The sequence below is a fragment of the Panthera leo genome, chromosome B3 (assembly GCF_018350215.1).
Source record: "Panthera leo isolate Ple1 chromosome B3, P.leo_Ple1_pat1.1, whole genome shotgun sequence".
NCBI lineage: Eukaryota > Metazoa > Chordata > Mammalia > Carnivora > Felidae > Panthera > Panthera leo.
This window is the reverse complement of record NC_056684.1, coordinates 84,225,002-84,250,338: the sequence shown is the minus strand read 5'-3', so window position 1 is coordinate 84,250,338 and position 25,337 is coordinate 84,225,002. Positions and strand designations below refer to the sequence as shown.

At 37.3% G+C, this 25,337-nt stretch overlaps 2 protein-coding genes across 2 annotated transcripts in view; one reads left to right on the top strand and one right to left on the bottom strand.

Moving 5' to 3' along the window:
- Positions 1–25,337, bottom strand: part of LOC122222457 (protein only RNase P catalytic subunit) — a 131,400-nt gene that overhangs the window by 28,724 nt on the left and 77,339 nt on the right. The window lies entirely within an intron of this gene.
- Positions 11,114–24,701, top strand: LOC122221348 (60S ribosomal protein L23a-like). The gene is made up of 3 exons (XM_042940640.1): positions 11,114–11,152; positions 11,352–11,551; positions 24,187–24,701. The coding sequence occupies exons 1-3, from the start codon at positions 11,114–11,116 to the stop codon at positions 24,638–24,640; spliced, it is 693 nt and encodes a 230-aa protein (XP_042796574.1). The 3' UTR covers positions 24,641–24,701.

The following is a 25,337-nucleotide window of genomic DNA, read 5'->3' as shown; positions in this document are numbered from 1 at the left end:
GCTTGGGCTACCATAACAAAATATCATAGACTGGGTGGCTTAAACAACAGAAATGTATTTCTCATAGTTCTGTAGGCTGGAAGTCTGAGATTAGGGAGCCAGCATAGTTGGATTCTGGTAAATGCTCTTTTCCTGGCTCACAGACAGCTGCCTTCTCACTGTGTCCTTGGCGTGGCAGAGAGAGAGCTGTCTCTTCCTCTTCTGACACTAATCTCAGGTCTCTTTCTCTTCTCATAAGAACCCCCCATGACCTCATGTAAACCTAAACATTGGGAGTTAGGGCTTCAACATGGCAGGGGTACACAATTCAGTCCATAGCCCATAGCATGAATCAGATCATCTGTTCTTATTTACCCACTGCCTGATCTAACCAACTCATGATATGCTGCCAAGCTGGCATTCAAACGGTGAGAATTTGATCATTTGCTTTGAGAAATACTGTTCGTTTTCGGGGAGGCAGAACATCTCTGAGAAAAGCACAGTATATGGATTCTGTGCAGTACTAGACAGCTGTTAACCTCTGGGCAAGTCACTTAACTTCTGAGCCTGTTTCCTCATATGTAAAATGACAAAAATACAACCACTTACTCCAAAGAAACATGTGAGGATAAAATCAGATAATATCTATGAAAGGACTCAGTAAGCTGTAAAAGACTACATATTGTTATTGTTAGGCTATGAAAGCACAAAAATGTGGTCCATTTATACATGGCTTTGACAGATCCTAAAAGATTACGATTTTAAGAGAATTAAGTTTTCATGAAAAAAGAGTGGACATATATTTGCAAAGATGCTTTAACTCCTTGATTTAAGCACATTCATTTCTTCTTAGTTTCACTGTCATCACTTGACTTCAAGATGCAATTAGGTCTCCTGACTGGTCTTCCAACCAGGATTCTCCTGGATCACTGCCAGGTTACTTTTCCTGCTATTCATTCTACTTTCTGGGATTCATCCCAATTTCTGGGATTCTAGGCTATCCTAAATTGTAGGTATGACAAATCCAGAATTACCTGGTGAGGAGAGGGCTACATACGCAGGTTTGGAAATTATAACACAGAACAACATACACAACACAGGAAGAGTAGCATAGTGGGAAGACCATGGGCTTTGGAGTCAGATTGGCATTTGAATTCTGAATCTATTACTTGTATTTATTTACTCTAGGAAATGGTTTAATAGCACCTCAGTTTGTAAAATGGAAAGTTAATTGCTTACTTCATAGGGTTATTTAAGCACAGTGTCTAACTTTATTAGTGTGTGTGTTTTAGTTTCTGTCCCTTCATATAAAACAGATAGAAAAATAAGATGTTAATAAAAACAAAATGGTTATGTGCATTGTATATTTAGAGTTTTGTTTGCTCCACTGCATAATCATGTACTATATCTAAAGTGCAAGAAGATAAAAAGGCTACGTTGGAAAAGGGAACAATTTAACAAAATAGTTCACATCTGTTCCCAAAATAAATCTTTTTTTTTTTTTTAATGTTTATTTTTGAGAGAGAGAAAGGCAGGGCACAAACAGAGGAGGGGCATAGAAAGAGGGAGACACAGAATCCAAAGTAGGCTTCAGGCTCTGAGCTGTCAGCACAGAGCCTGATGTGGGGCTAGAACCCACGAACTGTTGAGATCATGACCTGAGCCAAAGATGGACACTTAACCGATTGAGCCACCCAGGCAGCCCTCAAAATAAATCTTTTGACATATTCAGATATCTCCTTGGTCAAAACATCAAATGAAAATCTATGGTTACACTGTAAATTAAGTTTGAGATTTACATTTTTGTCTGTAGAATAGGTTGGATTTGAAAGAAACAAAACTGGAGATGAGAATCCAGTTACAAGGATATGGTAGCTATTTAAGCAAATGCTACTAAAGATTTGAAGAGAAGGCTATAGAACAGAGGGAAGGAAGAGAACTGATTTGAGAAATAATTAGAAAGTAAAATTGGCAAGTCTTGGTGAATGACTGGATTTGAGGGCTATGGAGAGGGAGGAGTCACAGACCACGCCCAGGTTTCTACACTGGATGCCTGGAAGGATGGTGGTATCATCTGTAGGAGTAGAGGTTAGGGATGAAGATGCTGACTTCAGTTTTGGACATTCTTAGTTCGAAGTACGTAGTTGTCTAGGGTAGAGATGCAGATTTGGAACCTGACAGCCCAGAAAGTGGATGAGATCCACTAAGGCGGAGCCTGAGACAGAGCTTCAGGGAATATCAACACTTAAGGGGTAAGAGGAGCTCAAGTATAAAAGATGACAAGGAATGGTCAGAGTACAAGAAGAAGGATAAGAGTATGGACTCACAGAATTTACATTTCAAGAAGAAAAAAAATAAAGTACTAAATATAAGAGAAAATGTCTGGATGTCTGTATCTCCCCACTGAATTCACATATTGAACGCTAACCCTTAGTGTGATATTAAGTGGGGATGGGAGTCTTTTGGGGGTGGTGATTAGGTTATAAGGACAGACCCCTCCTGAATGGGATTAGTACCCTTAGAAAAAAGGCCAGAGAGATCTCCCTTGCCCTTCTGCCATGTGAGAACACTGTGAAAAGTTGGCTATCTATGAACACAGAATCAGGCCCTCACCAGACACTGAATCTGCAGAGCCATGAACTTGACTTCCCAGCACCCAGAACTGTGAGAAATAAATGTTTGTTGTTTATAAAGTTACCCAGGTTATGGTATTTTTGTTATAGCAACTCAAATGGACTAATACAAGGACTAAAATATGTCCACTGGAACTGGCAATTAGGAAACTACTGATGGCCTCAGTGGGGCTAGTTTCAAAAAAGTGATGGGGCTAAGCCATCCCTTAGGGGTTAGGGAGTAAATGGATAGCAAGAAAGAAATTGTATACTAGTCTTTTGAGAAGTTTAGATGAGGAAGAGAGAAACTAGAGCAAGCTAGCTGTTTATGAGTTAGTGATTAAAGCAATGGAGATCCAAAGAATCAAAAGCATGATACAAAGAGGCCAAAGTAGAATTTCAGGAAAGAGGGACAAATAGATCTGTTACAGAAGAACATGGATTTTGGAAAGAAATATTTATAATCCTGTAACTTTGCCCCTTACTAGCTATGAGACAAATTACTTAACCCTTTTTGAGTTGTAGTTTCCTTATCTTTAAGAAAGAAATACCACTATCTGTGGATCCGCTGTGAGAATTAAACGAGATGCTACATATAAAAGTGCCTTGCACAGGCACCTTCTGCTTGCTCCACAGAACATATTCAACAAATACTAGCTTCTATCTGCCCACAGAAGTCACTAGTAACATTGAAGACTGTCATTTCAACTAAGCAGTGAAGATGATGTTAAATTGTCCTAGATTAAGGCATTCAGTTATGAAATATTACAAATAGGGAACAAGAATTGAAAGAGAAAAAGGATCTGAGAGAGTTAACCATGTTTGAAGCCTAAAAAGGATGAGGCAAGTAAACTGCCAAGAAAAACTAAGGCCAGAGGAGCCCTCATGTCTTATATATGATTTGTGTACGTCCCAAAATTATTTGAAATAGAGGTCCCCCACTGGTCTATAAAGGGTGCAATTTGCAACAAAGATGGAAGCTGTAGAAAGCTGGACATGGAAAGGATCACAGGTCAAATGAGCCACGTCATGGAGGAAAGTTTTGATGGAGCCTGATGCTGTTGATCATTTCAGCAAAGATCGAGGAAACAAAATATTTAAGAATATTAGCTTCCAAAGCAGACTTGAATTCAAGCATCCCTGGGCCTGTTAACAAATGTGAAGCACACAGCTAGGAAATTTGTGGGTAGAAAACATTCCCTAATTGCACAATCTCTAAACCTTCCCATCTGATTCTAACTATAACAGATGTTCAAACAAATATACGTCTCAAGTTTTCCAACCCAAATGCACAAAGAATTACTCTCTTCAAACATACATTCATTCTAATAATTAGTCTTGACATGACAGCTTTCTTAAATAAATTCAAAGTTATTCCAGATGGGGTGTGTGTGTGTATGTGTGTGAAATTATCAATATTTTCAGCTTCATATGTTGGTTACAGAGAAAACCTAACGTTTAAAGAATTTAGAACTGCATAGACTCAAAAAGCAAGATAATGGTATAATGGAATCCAATGCTATTCTTTTTTCATATCTCTCTTCCTAAATAAATACAAGAAATGCAACTCTCTCTTCAAAATACAGGGCACAGACTTCTTACCAACTGCACATTTACTGACCGCAAATCAAGGTGGATGAGCAACCACATAGCTCGGAAGAAAAAAAAAGAGAGATGCTGTGATCATGTGAGGGAAAAGAAAACTAGAAAAAACTTCCCATGTTTCTCTGTACAAGAAAGAAAGAAAGAAAGAAAGAAAGAAAGAAAGAAAGAAAGAAAGAAAGAAAGAAAGAAAAGAAGGGAAGGAAAGAAGGAAGGAAGGAAGAAAGAAAGAAAGAAAAGAAGGGAAGAAAGAAAGAAAGAAAGAAAGAAAGAAAGAAAGAAAGAAAAGAAATTAGAGAACTCTTTAAAGGCAAAGAAAAAAATCTTCCAATTACTACTGAAGGTAAAGAAAGAAGTAAGTGAATTTGAGAGCAACTTAACACAGGTAGTCTGAAGAAAGACAAAGGTTGGTTTCTCCACAAAACTTCTTCCACCCCCTGGGAGAGAACTTATGTGCTTTCCTTAAAGAAAAGAGTTGCACTCTGGCAATGCTGGAACGTGGGAAATGACTGACTTTATTATAGGAAATTAATTTTGACAAACATCCAAATTAAGCATAGTAGACAAGGTCACTGTGTGGAGTTGAGCTGGCTGTGCACTGCACAATTCTAGGGCAACGTTCACACAGACTAAGATGTGAGAGCCCCTGTGGGTGATGCGCAGCAGCAGCCCTGATGGCAGGCATGTACTGAAAACAATGTGAGCTCCAAGAGGGCAGGGGATTTTCTCTGTTTCATTCGTGGTATCCCTGGCACAAAGAATAGGGCCTGGTACTTAAGATGATCAATTAAAATGTGCTGCATGAATGAATGCATTAATGAATAAAAGAAAAGGGGAAAACTGAAGTTTGAGAGCAGAGGGGAAGTATATGTTAGAGCAGGATTCCTTTCAACTGGAAGACTGAGCAAGTAAAAAAATCCAGAACCTTGGAATGGAATTCCTACCTGTTATGTAGGAGGAGAAAGAAGGGATGACAGAACCAGTTTGAACTGTCTTGCCAAGTTTTATTGTGCTCTGGCATGGACTTATTAAAGTCAAGCTAAAGTTATATTAATAAAGAGGGGTGGAAAGACCATGTTGGCATAGATGGGAACTTTTCTTCTTATTTTTTTCTTCTTAGTTAACAGGCTAAGTATGTCAAGAAAAGTTCACTCAATTGCTTTTTTTCTATCAAAAGTATCTACATGGCCATAACCATACAGGGAGGTGGAAGTCAGAAGAGGATTTTCACTATAATATGACTCCCCCCCCAACAAATAAATTCTTGACTTGAATAAATTCAAGTAAGATGAACACTGCAAAAGGGATCTCTAAATTGTTATACGCTACCATAGTGTTAGCTGTTTTTATTATCCAATTAATAGAAACAGAATTCACAAAGAAAGATTAACCAGTCACGTAATGTCTACTGACCATATTCTGAACTTGAGCATATATGCATGTATATAAAATAGGTAACATATTATTCCTTGATTTTCATTCTGTTCTATTTATCAGGTTTCAACTAGACCTATAGTCTGTTTCCTTAAAACCCTCAACATCATCTTTACATGATCCCATTAAATATATATAGAATTTCTAAGGACATGGGCTGTTTCTATGGAATTTCTTTACACATTCACAGTATTTTTTTTTAAGTTTTATTGATTTATTTTGAGAGATAGGGAGAGAGAACACTCGAGCACAAGTGAGGGAGGGGCAGAGAGAGAGAAGGAGAGAGAGGATCTCAAGCAGGCTCTACCCTGTCAGCACAGAGCCCAATGCAGGAACCAAACTCATGAATTGCAAGATCATGACCTGAGCTAAAATCAAGAACTGGACGCTTAACTGACTGAGCCACCCAGGTGCCCCATATTCACGATGTTTCTTAAAATTTCAGCTACAAAAATTTATTTCAGGAGAGCTGATGCCCCTATATGTCCTCTTATGATTCCTCTGATGACATATCACAAACAATTCATCTCACCAAAGAAATTTGCTAAGTTGCTCTAAATTCTGAGCAATACAAAGGTACTTACTGAACCGTATTTTTTCTGTTCACAATCTGTTTTCTGCCATGGGTTTTGGGACACACCATCTGTAATTTCCATTAAAACAACAAAAGCAAACAAAAACAAAACACATAACTCTTCGCTGTATAAAAAACCTGTAGTTGGCTTCTCTGGGAGGAACCACTCCTACTCACAGCCACTTGATGTTTATCAGGATCTATTAGTTGAGAGCTGTGAAAAATAGAGTGGGAAGTTCCCCGTAACCAAAACAAAAATGTTACAAATACTTACGTGATCCTTAGCAATACCTGTCTCCTATCCACCATATGTTTAGGAGTTTAGTAGGTTATAGAACCCACCAAATAAAGGACAACTCTTCATGTGGTAATGTGATGTACCAAGCCATTAAAGCTTTATTTTTCTATGGGTAATAAATCCACATGGTTCAAAAATCCAAAAGAAACCAAATGGTATTCACTGAAAAGTTTCCCTCCCATCCTATCCTCCAGCCACCTAGCTCCTTTCCCCAGAAGCAACCAATATTTTCCACTTGTTGGGTGGCCTTCTCAAGAGACATGAACAAGCAAGTGTGTGTGTGTGTGTGTTTTCTTTCCCCTTCTTTGCACAATGGGTGGCACAATGTATACTGCTTAGACTCCTAAGCACTTCTCCCACTGTGCCATGGATAGGGAATAGGCTTCTTATATGGGTTTTTTTGTCGTTGTTAGATAGAACGATAGCAGTTTCCTCAAGTGCTGTGCTGTGGAGGAGCTTGAGGCCAGCAGGCTTGAAGGACAGTATGTTGTGAATGTTCTGTAATATCTGCTACAGCCATCTATTCCCGTTCTGTGCCTTACTTTATCTTCTACATGCCTCTATTATAAGAATTACCACACTTTATTATGCTTGGGAAGGGGTGTCTAAAGGTAGGTACCATGCTCTTTTATGGATATAATGCAAGGTGCCTACCCAGCACAGGAACTAGCATATAATTAGCATTTAATAAATATTTACTCAGTGAATCCCACAGCAAAATTCCCAACGTTTAGGGAGCATGAGAGAGCTTTTCATATTCATGGAAGAGCTACTTCCCTCCATACAAAGATAGATTTGATCAACTCTGGAACTGTAGATATACAATGATGGTGTATTTGAAACACAGGTGACAGTGTTCTCCCTGTCCCAGTCAGAATTTTCAGCAATGCCATGTGGCACTCAACCTCCTTGAGAAAAAATAATTCTACAGAACTTTACACAGGATCCTATGTGTATAATCACCTGGTTTCCAATCACTGCCATGTAAAGGGAAAATGGTTGTATAACATGTGATTTCTGAAACAAAGGTGAGGTGAGAGGGAGGTCAGGTGATGGTGAAATAAAAATGAACGGAAACATCATGAGTGAAAAAGAAAGTTTATGATTATTTTTTAAAAATCCAGCAAATGAGAAAAATTAAGAACATTTCAACTGAACTTTACTCATTTAAGACTCCATCTGCTAATCATTCTCATATAAGTACTGCCATCTACAGTACATCTAGGAATCCTGGTATTTTTTTAGGGAGGAAATAACAGAAATGAAACGTCTGGCACACCACAGGCTAATGTCTTCATGCCCTTTTAAATACATGCATTTATCAAAGTTACATGGTATATTTTCTCTTTGTCATTTTGAAAGGTAATAATGCTTAATGGGTTGGTTATTATGTTTTAAAAATTTATAGTGTAGAGCTAGAGCTTATGATTTTAAGTCTTTAAATTACATGTTATGTAACTATTAATAGTGAAGAAAAAAGAACTAATTTATAATTTTAACCTAGAATTTTAAGAAATATTTTAATATGCTCAAATTCTCATTCACTTCATTTTGTTGTAAGATACAAATTGGGACTCTCCAAGGAGAAGTAAAGAGAGTCCCTTTTTTGAAGTGAAAAGAATCTCTTATTTTTGGTGGGATTCTCTTTACTGACCTGTGGGTTAGTGTAGGGACAGACAGGATGGAAAAGGAGGAAGGGCCATCAAAAGTGAACAGACTGACTCATATTTATAGGTACAAGCTGGAAAAGCCTAAATGAAGTTATCCCAAACCACAGGTGATCTTCATGTTCCCAAGAGAATATTATACCAATGTGCTGTGTTGTCACAACACAGCTTTTAAGGTAAATAAGTGGAATCCATTCAAAATACACTTTAGAATCAAAAAGAAGAAATTTGATTTTGGAGATAACATAACCATCAATATTAAGAAGACAGTGAATTTTTCTGGGTTGTTTATCCAACTATTGCCAACTGGGTATAAAATTTCATCTTTTTTCTCAAATCTCATCCTATTATGGGTACGAAGTGTTTGACAATAGGAAAAAAAGGGTGATATTTAGTACTTCCCCCCCACACACCCTTTACTCCCTACCTCCCAAGAACTACTTTGCTACATAGTGCTATTTCAACATGTTGTCTACACACAGAATCAGCCCCCCTTCTTTCCCACCTCCTCAGCTCTAGTTATAGAAACCTAACCTAGTCATAAAGAACCAATTAAATGGTGATGTCTGTCCATAAAGTATTCTTTTATTCCTCCTTAGCTAGAAGTAGTTTTCCTTAGCCTATGATTTTTTTTTTTTTTTTTTTTTTTTAGTTTTTCTGAAATACTTCTTAGGGCCCTTATAAATAGTCTACATATGAACAACTTGAGTATTTACAAGATTATAAACTCCTTGACAAGGAGAGAACTGCATTTTACTCACCTTTGTATCTGCCACAATACCCAGCACTATGCCTGGCACAGGATAGGAAGTCAGTAAAGATTTAACGAATAATGTGTATTTACATTTCAAAATTTATATTGTCCACAAGTAATTTTTTTGAGAAATATCATGGCACAAAGATCAACAACAGAAGGGTCTTTGTTAAATATTTCTTGGGCAAGGAAAGCCAGAATCTATGGCAACTACAGTAAAATATACATACTTAAGCTCATGGTTTTTATAAGAGTAATACTTAGTGTCATTAAGTCACTAGCAGTCTAGTGACAACTTAATATTATAACTTGTCAGAGCTGTGGTTAGGCTAGGGGCATTTGATTTACAAGGAGCTAAAACTTCTAAAGTTCTTTTCTAATCATTAATTTATAGATTAGACAGATTGTACTATTGCCAGGGAGATGTCGTAACTACCAGAAAGGAAAGCATAACAAATTCTAAAATATACCAAATGTTGGGAAGAAGGGCAGGTATTAGAATCCTTAGCCTTTTGTTTACTGATTTCATTTCTTGGGTCTCTCTTCACTACAGTAGAAAAATGCCCTACCAAGGTATTCAAGTGTTGAGGCTCTCTTATTCAGAGTTCCTAATAAGTTTATGTATGTGGTATGTTATACTACATAAAATTAACTACAACAGAGTTTCTTTTAAAACAATCAAGAACAATATATTCAGAAAAGAACATAAATCTATGCAGAGATATGGAAAAATTAATTTATGATACTAGCAAAACCAATCAGTATCAATGATTAGATATGAACATGGACAGGTGGAAATAATTATCAGGAAAAATTATAATTAAGCTAAAAGAGAAATAGATGAAAAGACATCATTAGTGTAACCCTGGAAACAATCAATAAACTTCCCACAATCCCAACCCAAAACATACCACAATCAACCAAAAGGAGTTTGTGGTCAAAGATAAACAAGAGCTAGATACAAACCATGTAATTTCAAAGTTGGGAAATGGGGAGAGAACCAAGGAGACAATAATTACCAGGGAGGGAACACTATTGTAATTAGGTAGCTTTGGGGAAAGTTATAATTATGAAGGTCAAGGTGCTACACATCTGATAAAATCCTTAATTAGTTGTTGTTTCAGTAATGTTTCATGTTCTTTAGGTATTTTCTAGTATAGGCTGTAACATTTTTTTCCATTGGAACTTTAGAAAGAAAATAAATTGGAAAGGCTGCATTATGTAGTGTTTAGAGCATAGGCTCAAGCTAGATTTCTTTAATTCAAATTCTAGCTCTTGCTTAACTAGCTTTGTGACCTCAGGGATGTCACCTAATCTCTCTAAGCTTCAGTTTCCTCATCTACAAAATGGGAGCTAATACTGGTTCTCACCTGATAGGAGGATTTGTTTTTTATGAGGATTAAATGATTTAGTAAATTAATTTATTGTTTATAAGGCACTTTGGAACTGTCTCCCACAGAAGTGCTACATGAATGTTTGGTAAATAATATCAGCCCTCAATATTCCCACTGTTCATCTGACTTAAAAACTTTGAGATTGATCTGATTGCTGTAGATATCTGGCACCCCAGTCCAAGTTAGCATGTTCCAATTTTAAGGTCCCCATAGACCACTCTGATGGCCATGATCGAGAAGATCTCCAGATATACATATTATGATGACACTAGGTATAATTTAAAAAATGGTTTTCTGTTTTTGAAAAAGCCCTGCTTTGACTTTACTGTCTGTCCTTCATTCCCCCTGCTATGATTTCTAACTCTGTTTCTATAATTTTAGTTAAAAGATAGTTATCCAGGAAACAGTATACCTCTTACTCAGGGTGCTTAAGTGTTCACTGCCTCCAAATCTGCCATGACCCTAAAGAAATTAAAGGGCACACACACACACACACAGCAGGGGAATACATAGAGAGAGGATATAAGAAGATATGCATCATTTCCATTGTTAGATATATGACAGTACACATTAAAGCTGCAGATAGAGTGGGGTCTGAAGTCTCAATAAGACCATGTAAAATCAAGAAGAGCTCCCACATAGAGGTGCTGGTGTAATACCTAAAGAATACTATAGTAGAGCCTTTCAATAATTTATCAGTGAAAAATCAAGTAGATGGAGAGTAAGATAATGGCCTTATTCCTAATAACAATCTCTAGAACATGGATAACAAGAAAAGGAAAACTTGAAAGGTTAACACATGGAGGCAAGTGTCACTGAGACTCATGACAATGGAAAGGTATGTTCTATTCTAATGATGCTGTTGTGGTTGACGAACTGTGATGCTTTTCTAATACAGATTACAAAACAGATATAGACACGATATACAGTAGTAACGGGAAATGTCACCTCTCCCAGCATGGGTGAGAGGTTTCATTCTGGTAAAAGTAGAGCACCTGATAAGTTGATATCATATTGACAATTTCATTTCTCAGCAGAGGAAACAACAAAGAGAACTGCTATTCAGGAGTATAAAGACTGTCGAGGAGGAAACTATAGATGATGTGACAACGGCTTTAAAAGACATGATGGTCCTCACTAGTCTGGACTTTATAAGAGCAAAGGAAGCAAACATTTCCCATGGGAGGACCCTAGACCCTGAGAGAGAAAATGTCAAAGTGTTCAGACATAGTATGGAGTAATTCCAAGCTAGAAATTCTAACAGGGAGTATAACCTAAGACAAGTGGAAGGTAAGGCTTTAAAAACAAAATTGTAATATTATTGACTCTATTGAGAAAAAAAGGAGAGAAGCAACTAAAGAAAAAAATTAAACACAGGTAGAGATGCATTTATTAAAGGATGAATATAAAAAGTGGTGCAAACTCACTACAATAACATCAAGAAAGTTAATGCCCAGAAGGAGATTATTTTTTTTCCTAAGCACATGACCTTTTTGTTTCCTGCTCTTCCCTGCCTCCCCCCTCCGCCCCACCCTGCTTCTCCTTCAGGTCAGAACTGCTGGTTAAGTTCTACCTAGCAAAGAGACCAGAGAATTAGAATCTCAGCCTGGGAAAAGAACTTGAGAGTACAAAATGGGGCAAAGACAGTATGTGTTAGGGACTTGGCAGTATCCAAAATAAGCTATTTTATGGCCATCAGAGTGGTCTATGGGGATCTTAAAATCGGGACATGCTAACTTGGACTGGGGGTGCCAGATATCTACAGAAATCAGGGAGACAGGGCTAGCCCCATTAGTGGATCTGAGTGGTATGTCCGTATTTCTCATGACTTTTTCTGTAGGTAACTGTTATTTTGAGCTTTTTGTTGCTTTTACTGAATATGCTCTGAAGTTCTTGAACCAAATCTGTAGTACTGTTACACATATGCCAATTTTTGAGGCCATTCTTTCCAAATACTGGACTCTGAGTGTAATAAATACTGAATAATGTCTCCCAGCTGTTTCTTGGTGAGTATCATTTGTTTTCATCCATGGATGCCTCTGGTGCTGGTCTTTGGTGAGATCCACTGAGCCTGGCATCCTTTAATCTCTGCTGTTCATATATTCAGGTCCAATGACTATTACAATTTGTAAGTTATGGACAACAGAAAATAAAAGTTCCAAGTTATATTCAAGTTGGAAATGCTGCACAAAAGACTGAATGAGAAAAGAAGTACAAGAGAAGTGACTGAAAAAAATAATTACTCCAAGAGAGTTCATTTTTCTAGGCCTGGATGAATTTCACCCTAAGATACCAAGAAAACGTATATATATAATTGTGCAGCCATTACTGGTTATCTCTAAAGAAGGAAGAATGGAAGTCTGGAGATAAACAAACATGACTAATTTTCAAAAAGGAAGGAAATATAAATCTCGAATACCACAACACCAGCTCAGAAGAGGAACAAGACCAAAGAAGGTCAGAGTAGTAACACAACCAAGGTCATGCCACAGGAGTGGTTAATTAGACACTGCCTCTGGGGCCCGCCACTGGACCCTCAGGTGGGCATGCTTGTATGTCATGCAGGCACACACACCACAGTCACAGTAGGGCAGGATTCAGACTTCCACTGCCGTTGTGAAATGTCTCTAACCGCATCTGTGTCTTTATATCCTCCAGAGTCAAAGTCCCAGGAGGAAAAGCCCACCTGGCTAAGCATGGATCTTGTATGTCCGTTTTAGTTACAGGGCTGGGACCAGAATGAGGTGACTAAGGCCCTTGCCTTGGGCACAAAATTTAAAGGGGCACCAAAAAATTCACTGAATAAGATGAACAGTACTTTAATGCAGTATTTTGCACGATCAAAACCAATGCACAAAAATCCACGATGAACAAAATATCAAAATTTAAAGAAAGACAGGTTCAATAATAGTGCCATGCCAAGCCATACCGGTGCCTATGACAAAAGGGACAATCAATAACAGTGATTCAGTTTTTCTGTAAAATTTCGATATTTTGTTCATCACGGATTTTTTTTTTTTTAGTTTATTTACTTATTTAAGTAATCTCTACACCCAATGTGGGGATCAAACTCATGGCCCTGAGCTCATGAGTCCCATACTCTTCCAACTGAGTCAGTCAGGCACTCCCATCATGGATTTTTTTACATTAATTGTGATTTTTAAAATATTGCATTAAAACATTTATCCTTATTAATTACTGCATTTTGGGGCATCTCCTTAAATACTACAGCTGAGGTGAGTGCCTCATTCTTACCCCAGCCTCAGGCCTGCCCCTTGGTTCCAAGGAGCAACAAGAAGAACTGTTTGGAGCCATCTTTGATTTCCCCTGTGGGAGGGCATGGCTCCAAAATAGGAAGTGAATGTGGATGCTCCTTCTGCCTGGAACATAAATCTGCCCTGCCTCCCTCCTCTCTTCTTGATTGTCAGGTCTCAGTTTAGATCTCACTTCATCACTACTGATTTAGTTATTCCTCTATGCTCTCTCAGTATCCTATACGTAAGCTTACCAAATATTTACCACAGTGTTTTACAATTTATTTGTTTACATCCTCCCCCAAACTACAGTCTTAGATGACACAGATTCTGGGATATTCATCCTTACATCATTCTAATACTTAACATAGTGCCTGACTCATATTAGGCCCTCAATAAATACTTTCTGAATGAAAGGTATGGAAGCCATATCATAGGGGAGTAAATGAAATGAAAAGTATTGATTCCAGAAAACAAGACTCAGGGAAATATAAATAGTTGTCCTCATCTACCTGAATGGCTGTCATGAGGAAGAAGGTTGAGATTGCATTTCTCAATCTTTTGTCCATTTTCCACCCTCCTGGAGGAAGTTCATGACATGTCCATCACAACTGGCTCACAATGATATTAAATATTCATTTAATATATTTTTAATGGGATTTTTTTTTTGGAGGGTGATGGTGGTAGTATATATGCTGGAAAGGATCTCATACCCCTAGAAGACTGTGTCAGAATGCTAGAGAAGCAGTACATGTGTTATTCTCCCCGAACATGAGAATCATGGGACAAGTTTTTCTTATCCCATATAGCTTTATAGGAGATCTAGAACCCACTGTCAAATATTATCCCAGAACAGGTTTTGGCTCAACAGAAAGAAGATTTTTTACCCTTTAGAACTGCTCATAAACAAGATAGGTAGAGATGAGAAATGATGAATGTGCCATGACCATGAACATTGCAGCTTCTTATCAGGATGTTACAAAGTGAACCTGGCAGGAAGTGGAGTGAGATTAGGGTGTGGGGTTGAATAGTGAACCTCAAAAAGATATATCCATGTCCTAATGTCTGGAAACTGTGAACTTGTTTGAGAAAAGAGTCTTTCAAGATGTAATCAAGTTAAGGATCTCCAAGGTGAGATCATCCTGGATTACCCAGATGAGTCCTAAATCCAAGGACTACAAGAGACAGAAGGAGAGAGGTCAGGGACACTGAGAAAGAGACATGAATATGGAGACAGGGAGAAATGAGACAAGTAGATTTGTGAGAACTTCTAAATTGAAGAATCTTTGTTTCTAGTCATTTCCTGCTTAGCAAAAAACCAAAACAAAACAAAACCAAAAAAAACCCAGAAAACCAGAAAAACCGAGACCATAAGGAAAGCTACCACTCAGGAAAGCTTTTCTGCGATGTTTCCTGAAACTGACACCTCTACTCTTCATGCAGTAAAGAAAAGGGTAAGTATTTTAATACAATCAAGTAGCATTTCTATTGGCATACAGAAACTACAAAAAAATTAACTGGTAATGTTGTGAAGTTGATGGTACCAACTTATCTTTAACAAATGCATGAAGCTATGTCTAACACGTAGGATTTAGATGTGGACTACATCCAAATGTCATGTATGGTCACTTAGGAAATGGTAGCTAATCCAAATTATGCAGGTAAGGGACAAAGTATGCTCTTCTGAGGGTCCACCAAACACTTTTCAAATACTCAGTGTCTAAACAATGTCACGTGTAGGCCACTAACTTTCATAAATGCTGTATGTCCCTTTGTAGAAAAAAATGTTTCTGTAGGCCCATCTTACTCTGCCCATAACTTGCTATTAGTTTACAAAATGGGCTTTAAAAAATCTGTGACTATTTCTTAAGCCTTTAAAGAAATTGTAAATACCCAAAAATAATGACATTCCAATTTCACACTTTTTGGATTGTTAATTAAAAAGGGGGATAGCACAACTAAGAAAAAGGAATAAATCTTAACTATATGTCACCAGTGATTTTTACACCTCGAAATTGTTTTCATAAGACCAAATACTTTAAATAAAAAGGAATATTTTTCTCCTTCCAATATAAGTTTTATTTGCTAATCACAAAACCATTTTATCAAACAGCCTAGTGTGTGATGGAGTTGGGTTGCACACAGATAATAAGAAAGACAGATCCAAACCCAGATCTGGGAGATCCAAACCCAGATACCTTTGCTCCTGCGCTCTTAAGCCATCTGTCATGGTGTCTCCGAAGTTATTATTCTATTGGTGTTAACAGGCTACCCTGAGCTGGTCCACCAGTGTCTAAATTTATTTAGTTGTTCAAAATATTTAATGACAGTGTACTACGTGAGAATGTGTTGAGCCACAAAGGTGAAAATACAGAGAACTGCAAGAAATAGAGTGACATGTAGGGAAGAAAAAACATGGACTGTAACAAATGTTCATCGATGGGTGAATGGATAAAGAAGATGTGGTATATATACACAATGGAGTATTACTCAACAATCAAAAAGAATGAAATCTTGCCATTTGCAACTACGTGGATGGAACTAGAGGGTATTATGCTAAGCAAAACTGGTCAGTCAGAGAAAGACAAATATCATATGACTTCACTCATATGAGAACTTTAAATATTTTTTTTTTTTTAACGTTTTTTATTTATTTTTTGGGACAGAGAGAGACAGACAGAGCATGAACGGGGGAGGGGCAGAGAGAGAGGGAGACACAGAATCGGAAGCAAGCTCCAGGCTCTGAGCCATCAGCCCAGAGCCCGACGCGGGGCTCGAACTCACGGACCGCGAGATCGTGACCTGGCTGAAGTCGGACGCTCAACCGACTGCGCCACCCAGGCGCCCCCACTCATATGAGAACTTTAAAACACAGAACAGATGAACACAAGGGAAGAGAAGCAAAAATAATATAAAAAACAGGGAGGGAGGGGTGCCTGGGTAGCTCAGTCAGTTAAGCATCTGACTTCGGCCCAGGTCGTGATCTCACAGTTTGTGAGTTCGAGCCCTGCATCAGGCTCTATGCCGACAGCTTGGAGCCTGGAGCCTGCTTCAGATTCTGTGTCCCCCTCTCTTTTTGCCCCTCCCCTGCTTGCATTCTGTCTCTCTCTCTCTCAAAAATAAATAAACATAAAAAATAAAAAAAAACCAGTAGGGAGACAAAACATAAGAAACTCTTAAATATGGAGAACAAACAGAGGGTTACTGGGGGGGCGGGGGTTGTGGGAGAGGCGATGGGCTAAATGGGTAAGGGGCATTAAGGAATCTACTCCTGAAATCATTATTGCACTATATGCTAACTAACTTGGATGTAAATTAAAAAAACAAACAAATAACAACAACAAAAACAAACTATAACATAACGAGTGGCAAATGCTACAAGACAGAGACAAAATAGGAATCCCAAAGAGAAAGAGATTATTTTTAGCTTGAAATAAGAGTAGAGTGGTAGAATCTGGGAAAATTTTTGAGATGTGCCCATGTGATATCTCAGAGTCAGCTCACTAGAGGAGGTAAGCAATGGAATGGTGATGATGATGATAACATCACCTATTAACTGAGCACTTATCAACATTTAAATTGCATTTTTAAATTTAATTCTCACTAAAATCCAATGGGTAGGTATTTGTCCTCCTTATATAGATGAAGCAATCAGAGAGATGTAAGGTCACTTGATTAACAGATAGTGGCATGGGTAGAGCACACAATGCCGAAATATATGGTATGAATAATATGAGGGCTGCTTCTCAAATGGCATCAAGGTATAGATCTGGTGGGTAGGAAGAAAGAATTTTACTTGGTTTTGGGTTGGGAGTAAAGAAGAAAAAGGTAGTGAAGAAAATATGGTTGGGATAGGAATTTACATCTTAGAAGGAGAACAGTTGGTTCGTCTTTGTCAATTCTAGGATTCTTAATGGTGAGATGATTTTTGCCCCCATGACATCTGGCAATGTCTATAGACATTTTTGTTTTTCACAACTGGGAAAGAGGATAGGGAGTGCTACTGTCATCTAAGTGGGCAGAGGCCTGGGATCCTGCTAAGCGTGAACAACAACAACAATGAACAACATAACCTCAAACAAAGAATTATCTGGCCTAAAATGTCAATAGTGCCAAGTTTAAGAACCCCTGGGCTACGCTATCCGGTCTCAACACTCCTGGTTAAGATAGAACGAGGAATGTTCTACTTTAGAGAGCAAGTTAGAAAGAAGGAGATGAAAGAGGTAGAGAATGAAGAGGACTGAACAGAAAAAAAAATAAGAAGAAACTCTGTAGCTTGAAGCTGGCTAATTAGTATGAGAAACATTAAAAAAGAAAGAAAAGAAAATGAAAAAAGAATAGCCACTCTTACAGTTTCTGACACAGGAAAATAACTAAGAACAGAGAACACAGGCAAGGCAAGGCAAATCAAAGTCTTTCTCAGAATTAAAAGAACACGGGAATCTTGAAGGAGGTTACATGTAAAAATTTGAAGTTACACTGCTCTACTGAAAACCCAGTGATGTGTGCGTGCATAGGAAAGTCTTTTAACACCAAGTAAATCTAGCAAATTATACCAAGGTACTTTGGTGAGGTTTGTTGTGGGGTGTGGGGCAGAAGGGGAATCAAAAACAACCCCAAAATAAAACTAAGGAATTAGGATAGACTGACAACATCTCTGATATAATTATTATAAAGTATTTAAAATTTTTTTGTTTTAGGACTAATAAAACAGTTCTATTTATATATTTTAAAAATAAGTTTAAAAATGTAATCTACCTCTAAATGGCTTTTTGGACCACAGTGGCCAAGATTCATCTGATTTCCTAACAAGAATGAATTTAGGAAGGGGGAAATTTTCCAAAGAAACAAAGAAAAAATTAGATTAGGCCACTTAAAAACTAAAAGCTTGGGAAAATATTTGCAATAAATATAATAAGGTCCAATATACTTGCTTTATAAAGAATGCATACAAACAAAATAAATTTTAGGCCCAACAGAAAAAAAAGCATAAACATATAAACTTACAGAAATAACATAAATTCACAGAAGAAATCGAAACTGCTAACAAACATGAAAACTGTCAGTCCCATTATTTACTTAAAAAATACAAATGAAAACAAGATACTTTAGATTCAATGTAATCCCTATACCAAAACATCAGCTGGCTTTTATATAGAAATTGACAAGGTGATCCAAAAAATTCCCATGGAAATTTAAGGGACTTAGAATGACCAAAACAATAAAAAAAAGAAGGTGGAGACTCACATTTTTCATTTTCAAAACTTACAACAAAGCTACAGTAATTAACACTATGTGGTACTGACATAAGAACAAACATACAGATCAGTGGAATAGAATTGAGGGTACTGAAATAAATATTCACATTTATGGTCAAGCTAGATCATACCTTATACCATATATAAAAATCAACTGAAATAGATCAAAGATCTAAATATATACATATACACACATTCTACATACATACATGTACATATATATATATACATATACATATATATATTTACATACACACACACCCACACACACCCACATATACACACTCACTGGTAAAAAATTGAATGAGACAAAAAAAAAAGAATAGAAATACACCAAAATATTAATACTGAGTGTTGAGATTATGTGTACTGAAAATTTTTTCTTTGAAATATTATTTGCCAGATTTTCTAAAGTCAACATTAAGGAAAAGCTTTTAGAAGCATCAATAACATTAAGAATTGGTTTATATTACCTTATCTATATAAATTTAGGGTATGAGATGCTATTTCTCAAAGGTTGGTAGTCTGAAGACATAAAATTAAGCTGAGATTCTACCTCTGTTCAGTTCTTTTCAAGAAAATGCTAAAGCTCTCAGAAATACCACAGCACCCTCTTTTGGAAGAAATGCATTGTTTTTCACAGGGAGTCTGCTGGAATCACTAAGTTTTAGAACTGAGAGTCTCTTAGTATATTAAGCCTGGTCTCCTCATTTTATAAATAGGAATTTATAAAATTCAAAAAGGAAACTACCCAAATCATAAAGGGAGGTAGCAGCAGAGCTGAGAATAGAGCCCCACATTAGATCCTAACCAGAGTATTTTTTTTCTTTTCATTTTTTATTAAGCACATTAGAAAGTTTTTTTATTAAAAATTTTTTTTAAAGTTTACTTATTTATTTTGAGAGAGAGAAAGTGTGTGTGTGTGTGTGTGTGTGTGTGTGTGTGTGTGTGTATATGTGTGCGCGCGCGCGCGCGCGCACGAGCAGGGAAGGAGCAGAGAGAGAGGGAGAAAATCACAAGTAGCCTCCGCATGCTGTCAGTGCCGTGCCGGATGCAGGGCTCGATCTCACAAATTGTGAGACCATGACCTGAGCTGAAATCGAGTCGGACACTCAACTGACCAAGCCACCCAGGCGCCCCTAAACACATTTTTTAAAGATTAAAAAATAATAATACTCTGCCATTCTTTGGTAAGTATGAGAGCCTAAACTCAAAAAGTACTCTAGGCACCCAGCCACTTAAAAGAATTATTTTAGAAGGGGCGCCTGGGTGGCTCAGTCGGTTAAGTGTCTGACCTTGGCTCTGGTCATGATTTCATGGTTCACGGGTTTGAGCCCAGCGTCAAGCTCTGAGCTGTCAGCACCCGCTTCAGATCCTGTGTCTCCCTCTCTCTCTTCCCCTCCCCCGCTTGCACTCTCTCTTTCTCTCTCAAAAATAAACATAAAGTTTTTAAATAAATAAATAAAAATAAAAGTATTATTTTAGAAGGGCACGTCCATTCTTGCCTGTTGCTTGATACAAATCAGAATAAGAATTTATAGGAGCGCTTGGGTGGCTCAGTTGGTTGAGTGACCAACTATTGATTTTGGGTCAGGTCATGATCCCAGTGTTGTGGGACTGAGGCCCGTGTTGGGCTCTACGCTAAGCATGGAGACTGCTTGGGATTCTCAATCTCTCCCTCTGCCCCTCTCTGCTCTTGCTCCCTATCTCTCTCTCTCTCTAAATTAAAAAAAAAAAAAAAGAATTTATAATACCTCACAACCTTTGCATCTGTCTATTAATAATACATCCTTCTTATAAAAAGCAACAGTAGGGGCGCCTGGGTGGCTCAGTCGGTTAAGCGTCCGACTTCAGCTCAGGTCACAATCTCATGGTCTGTGAGTTCGAGCCCCGCGTTGGGCTCTGGGCTGATGGCTCAAAACCTGGAGCCTGCTTCCGATTCTGTGTCTCCCTCTGTCTCTGCCCCTCCCCCGTTCATGCTCTGTCTCTCTCTGTCTCAAAAAGAAATAAACGTTAAAAAAAAATTATAAAAAGCAACAGTAGATAAGAGAGTAAAATCATTCTGTTTAATTCTAAAAAAATTATTCTCTAAATCTATTCTCTAGTGAGAACAGATTCAATATTAGTTTGGGGCTTCTGAAAAAAATCTGCTATCAGATAACTGACCTAATGTACTGGGATATTATTCTGGCGTAAAGTCCTTCAATTTCACTACTTAGGCTGGTTTATGATTATCTATTCATAAAGGGAAAGAAACAGTATATAACTCTTTTCCAAAAATATAAATAATATAGGGACTATTTCAGCCTTTATTTTCCTATTTGTAGATCTCAACAGTATACCTGCTTCCCTGACAGGCAGTATTCTTTGAAAGAACACCCTGTGTTTTCCTCTTATTTGAAGGATGACTGGCAAAAAAAAAAAAAAAAAAAAACAAACATGTGACAAGTGTTGAATAAAAGAATAATGTATGGCTTCTATCATCAGCAGCATTTTAACAGCCTTTGAAGTATACTGAATACTGGGGACATGATACTTATTCCTGATTGATAGTTATTTGTCTATTGATGCATCTATAAAAGAATCATTAATTCTTTTGACAAATATTTACTGAGCAGCTATTGTCTGCAAGGCATGGTTTTAGGTACTGGGAATATAGCAGTGAATAAAAGAGGCAAGGTCTCTGCTCTCATGGAAGAGAGAAAGCAAAGTGAGAACCAGTAAACAAAGAAAAACAAACGAACAAGGTGATTGTGAAATGGGAAGACAACAAAATGGGTACCTAAGAAAAACCAGAAAATTAATCTTTACAGTGTTGAACACCCACTAAAAATTGTTCACCAGTTCCACTGTAGCAACTGAGCTAATCCTATATATATGACTGTCCATTATAGTGCAATGTGATGTGGGCATAAAGCCTATAGTGGCTTGTTCTACTGAAGAAAACTGGAGGAGGTGAACTGTTGTGCTCTTTTTTTTTTCTTTCCAGAAGTTTAGTGGGCATATCTAAGTATTCCAGATATTTAAATTAGTTTATTTATCTAGTATCTAAATTAGGCAATGTTTCAGGTATTTCTAGCTAGTCACATGTGTTGATTTTCAAGATAATTAACACTTACCAACATGAGCTTCTTCTTACGAAATTCTGCCACTGTCAGTATACTAGCTATTCCTGCCACTTCTGCTGACTTCCCAGTCTAACTCTTCTCCATGGGCTTAGTCAAGACTCCTAACTAAGAGCTAAATGTTAAAAATGAAAAGCACCCAGATGTAACTGAAATCAGAAATGTTTTATATAACTTTGACTTTTCCTCATCCATTCTGAAAACAGAGAATGAGATGAAGCATCTTCACTATCCAAAATTAGATTTTTTTTAAGTTTATATATTTATTTTGAGAGAGAGAGCATGGCCAGGAGAGGGGGGCAGGGGGAGGGTGATGGTGAGAGAGAGGGAGGGAGGGAGGGAGGGAGAGAGAGAGAGAGAGAGGGGATCCCAAGTAGGGATAACCCTGACACAGGGCTTGAACTCATGAACTGTGAGATCATGACCTGGGCCAAAATCAAAATCAAGAGTTAGACACTCAACCGACTGAGCCACCCAGGTGCCCCTGAAATTAAATATTTTGTTAGTGGAAAAAAAAAAGAAAGAAAGAAAGAAAGAATTTAGATGTCTTCCAACAAATAATTAACGATAACTCAATTTATACATAGGAATATTCTTCTAGTTATTCAGCCAAATGTCTTTCTCCTAGTCAAAACTTCGTAACACCTAATCAATTTCTTTTTTTCCATTTGTGAGTTTGAGTGTGTCTGTGCGTGTGTGCACACATGCACACACACATATGCAATTCTATGAGTTTTATCAATACCACGATCAGGATACAGAACAATCTCACCATTAATTAATTTTTAATTTTTATAATTCTATGCTGGTTAATATTTTAACACTAGCATTTGGTTTTTATTTTTACAATTGCAATATAAAGATCTTCTCTGTTTTAGAGACTCTGCTCTAGCAAAAATGGAAGAAGGTAAACTGGCACAGCTTGAAACTAGAGGTAGGGGGCAGAAAACTAATAAAAAATACATTAAATATTGCTATAGGGAATGCAATTCAACTCTAAGTATTGATGCCAAGAAATCAAGAGAAATGATTAGAGTGGGGGGGACTAATAAGTTTCTAACAAGGGAACTAAGAATAAAAATGACCTCAACACAAAAGGGTATGGCTTGCTGTGATACATACCACTACTTCTTTTGCATTCATTAGGAAATTGATTGCTAAGTCATTATATTCAGGCATGGACATTTATCAGAAGAAATATACTCCTGAGGTTTAAAAGTCTAGAACTATCTTGTCCAATATGGTAGCAATTAGCTACGTTACTATTGAGCACTTGAAATATAACTAAGTAGAATTGAGGTGCACTGGATTTCTATGAAAATTACTATTCACATAGAGTATAAAATATTTCATCAGTAATTTAAAAAATATTAATTACATGCTGAAATGATAACATTTTGGACATGCTGGGTTAAATAAGATTTAATGTTATTTCACTTGTTTCTTTTAATTTTTTTATATGGCTATTAGAAGATTTAATCTAACATTATATTTCTATTGAATAGTGCTGATCTACAATGTTACTCTAGAATGTTACTGGTCTGTTCTGTGAAAACCACTCTGTATAAGCTGACAGCACTGTACCAATAAGGCTGGTAATATGCGTTAAGAACTTAAGAGGAGTCAGAAGAAGTGGTCATGTCTGCGCACTTGAATCCAGCCAGTTTGGGCAGGAATATAAACTGATCAAAGAGAATAGGTATAGACAGCTATAATCTACTTTGAAATATATTTTTAAAATCCACACTAATTAATGAATAGATGAAAGAAAGACAAACAGCTAACAAAACAAGTATAGTAAAATGTTAATAGTAGAATCAAGGAGATGGGTGTACAGATGTTCGCTGTAAATTCTTTAAACTTTAATGTATTTTAAAAATGTTTCATAATAAAATGTTGAAAAAAAAAAGGGAAACAGGAAGCATTGTCTCAGCATGGAATAGTAGCTGATAAGGATTAAACTAGAGGGTTAGGAGGCCTGTTCCAGATACCATCGCTGTTAAAATGTATACTTTGCAGTTTCTTTGTTGGTGGAGAACAGGACAATGAACTATTAATGTATGCATAGTAATAGTGAAGAAAGTATTTTTTTCTGACAACTACAGTTCTTTATATTTGTTATCTGAATTCTGCCTTCAGGAAGTAAGGCTTTTCAATAAAACTATTTTATTTTACATTCAAAAACTTTCTTTTAAGAGTAGAGAGTTAATCCCTTTCATGAAGATGGCAGTGAAGGCAGAAGGAAGCCCCTGCCCCTCCCAAAGCCAAAGCCAAAGCAAAGGCTTTGAAGGCCAAGAAAGCAGTGCTGAAAGTCGTCCACAGTCATAAAAAAAAGATCCGCAGGTCACCTACATTCCGAGGGCCCAAGACACTGTGTCTCCGAAGGCAGCCCAAATATCCTCTAAAGGGCGCCCCCAGGAGAAACAACCTTGACCACTATGCCATCATCAAGTTCCCCCTGACTACCGAGTCAGCCATGAAGAAAACAGAAGACAACAACACTCTTGTGTTCATTGTGGATGCCAAGGCCAACAAGCACCAGATCAAACAGGCTGTGAAGAAGCTCTATGACATTGACGTGGCCAAGGTCTACACTCTGATCAGGCCTGATGGAGAAAAGAAAGCATATGTTCAACTGGCTCCTGACTATGATGCTTTGGATGTTGCCAACAAAATTGGGATCATCTAAACTGAGTCCAGCTGGCTAAATCTAAATATAAATTTTTTCAACATAAAAAAAAAAAAAAAAAGAGTAGAGAGTTAAAAGGCCTAGGAAAACACTTCAGCATTTATGTCATGTAGGATATAAATGTAGGCGCATGCCCAAAAGGCTCTGGCGTCCTTAGGTAAATGGCTTGACAGTATTCATTTGTTCAGCATTATTAGGCTGTTAGTCCTGAAGAAAATATAAAAGAAACACAACCACCTTGAGAAAAGAATTCAAAAAGAGATGACTCCACGTGATAATAATCTACTATCAGCAAACTTCAGGGGTTAAAAATCAACATACTGAATGCAATAAAGTTCATGTGTTAGAATTTCAACACTGCTGAATGACAAACAAATGGCAAATGTGTAATCACTACAGAGAAGAAAACTTCTCATCGACTTTCTCAATGAGCAGCACTGGAACACTGCTAAATAATTAATATAAATTATGTGTCCTAAAATAGAAATGGAATGGACCTTGAGAAACAATCCAGGTTAGTTCTATGGTCTCATGAACATAAAAACTCTCACATTAGAAAACAGATGAATGAGGCCCAGAGAAGCTCACTGTCTTACCTAAGGTCACCTGGTCAAAAAACATTGGTGGTGGGAATGGTGTGCAGTTTTTCTGACATCTGATATATGATGATATTGCTAGTCTACAGACTTGTGATGGA

Excerpts from the sequence above, each read along its gene's own strand:
- LOC122221348 (XM_042940640.1), top strand. The coding sequence starts at position 11,114 with ATGGAGGCAAGTGTCACTGAGACTCATGACAATGGAAAG. Across the intron at positions 11,153-11,351 it reads AGACTCATGACAATGGAAAG|AGGAAACAACAAAGAGAACT; the intron begins GTATGTTCTATT and ends ATTTCTCAGCAG. Across the intron at positions 11,552-24,186 it reads GTGTTCAGACATAGTATGGA|GCAGAAGGAAGCCCCTGCCC; the intron begins GTAATTCCAAGC and ends ATGGCAGTGAAG.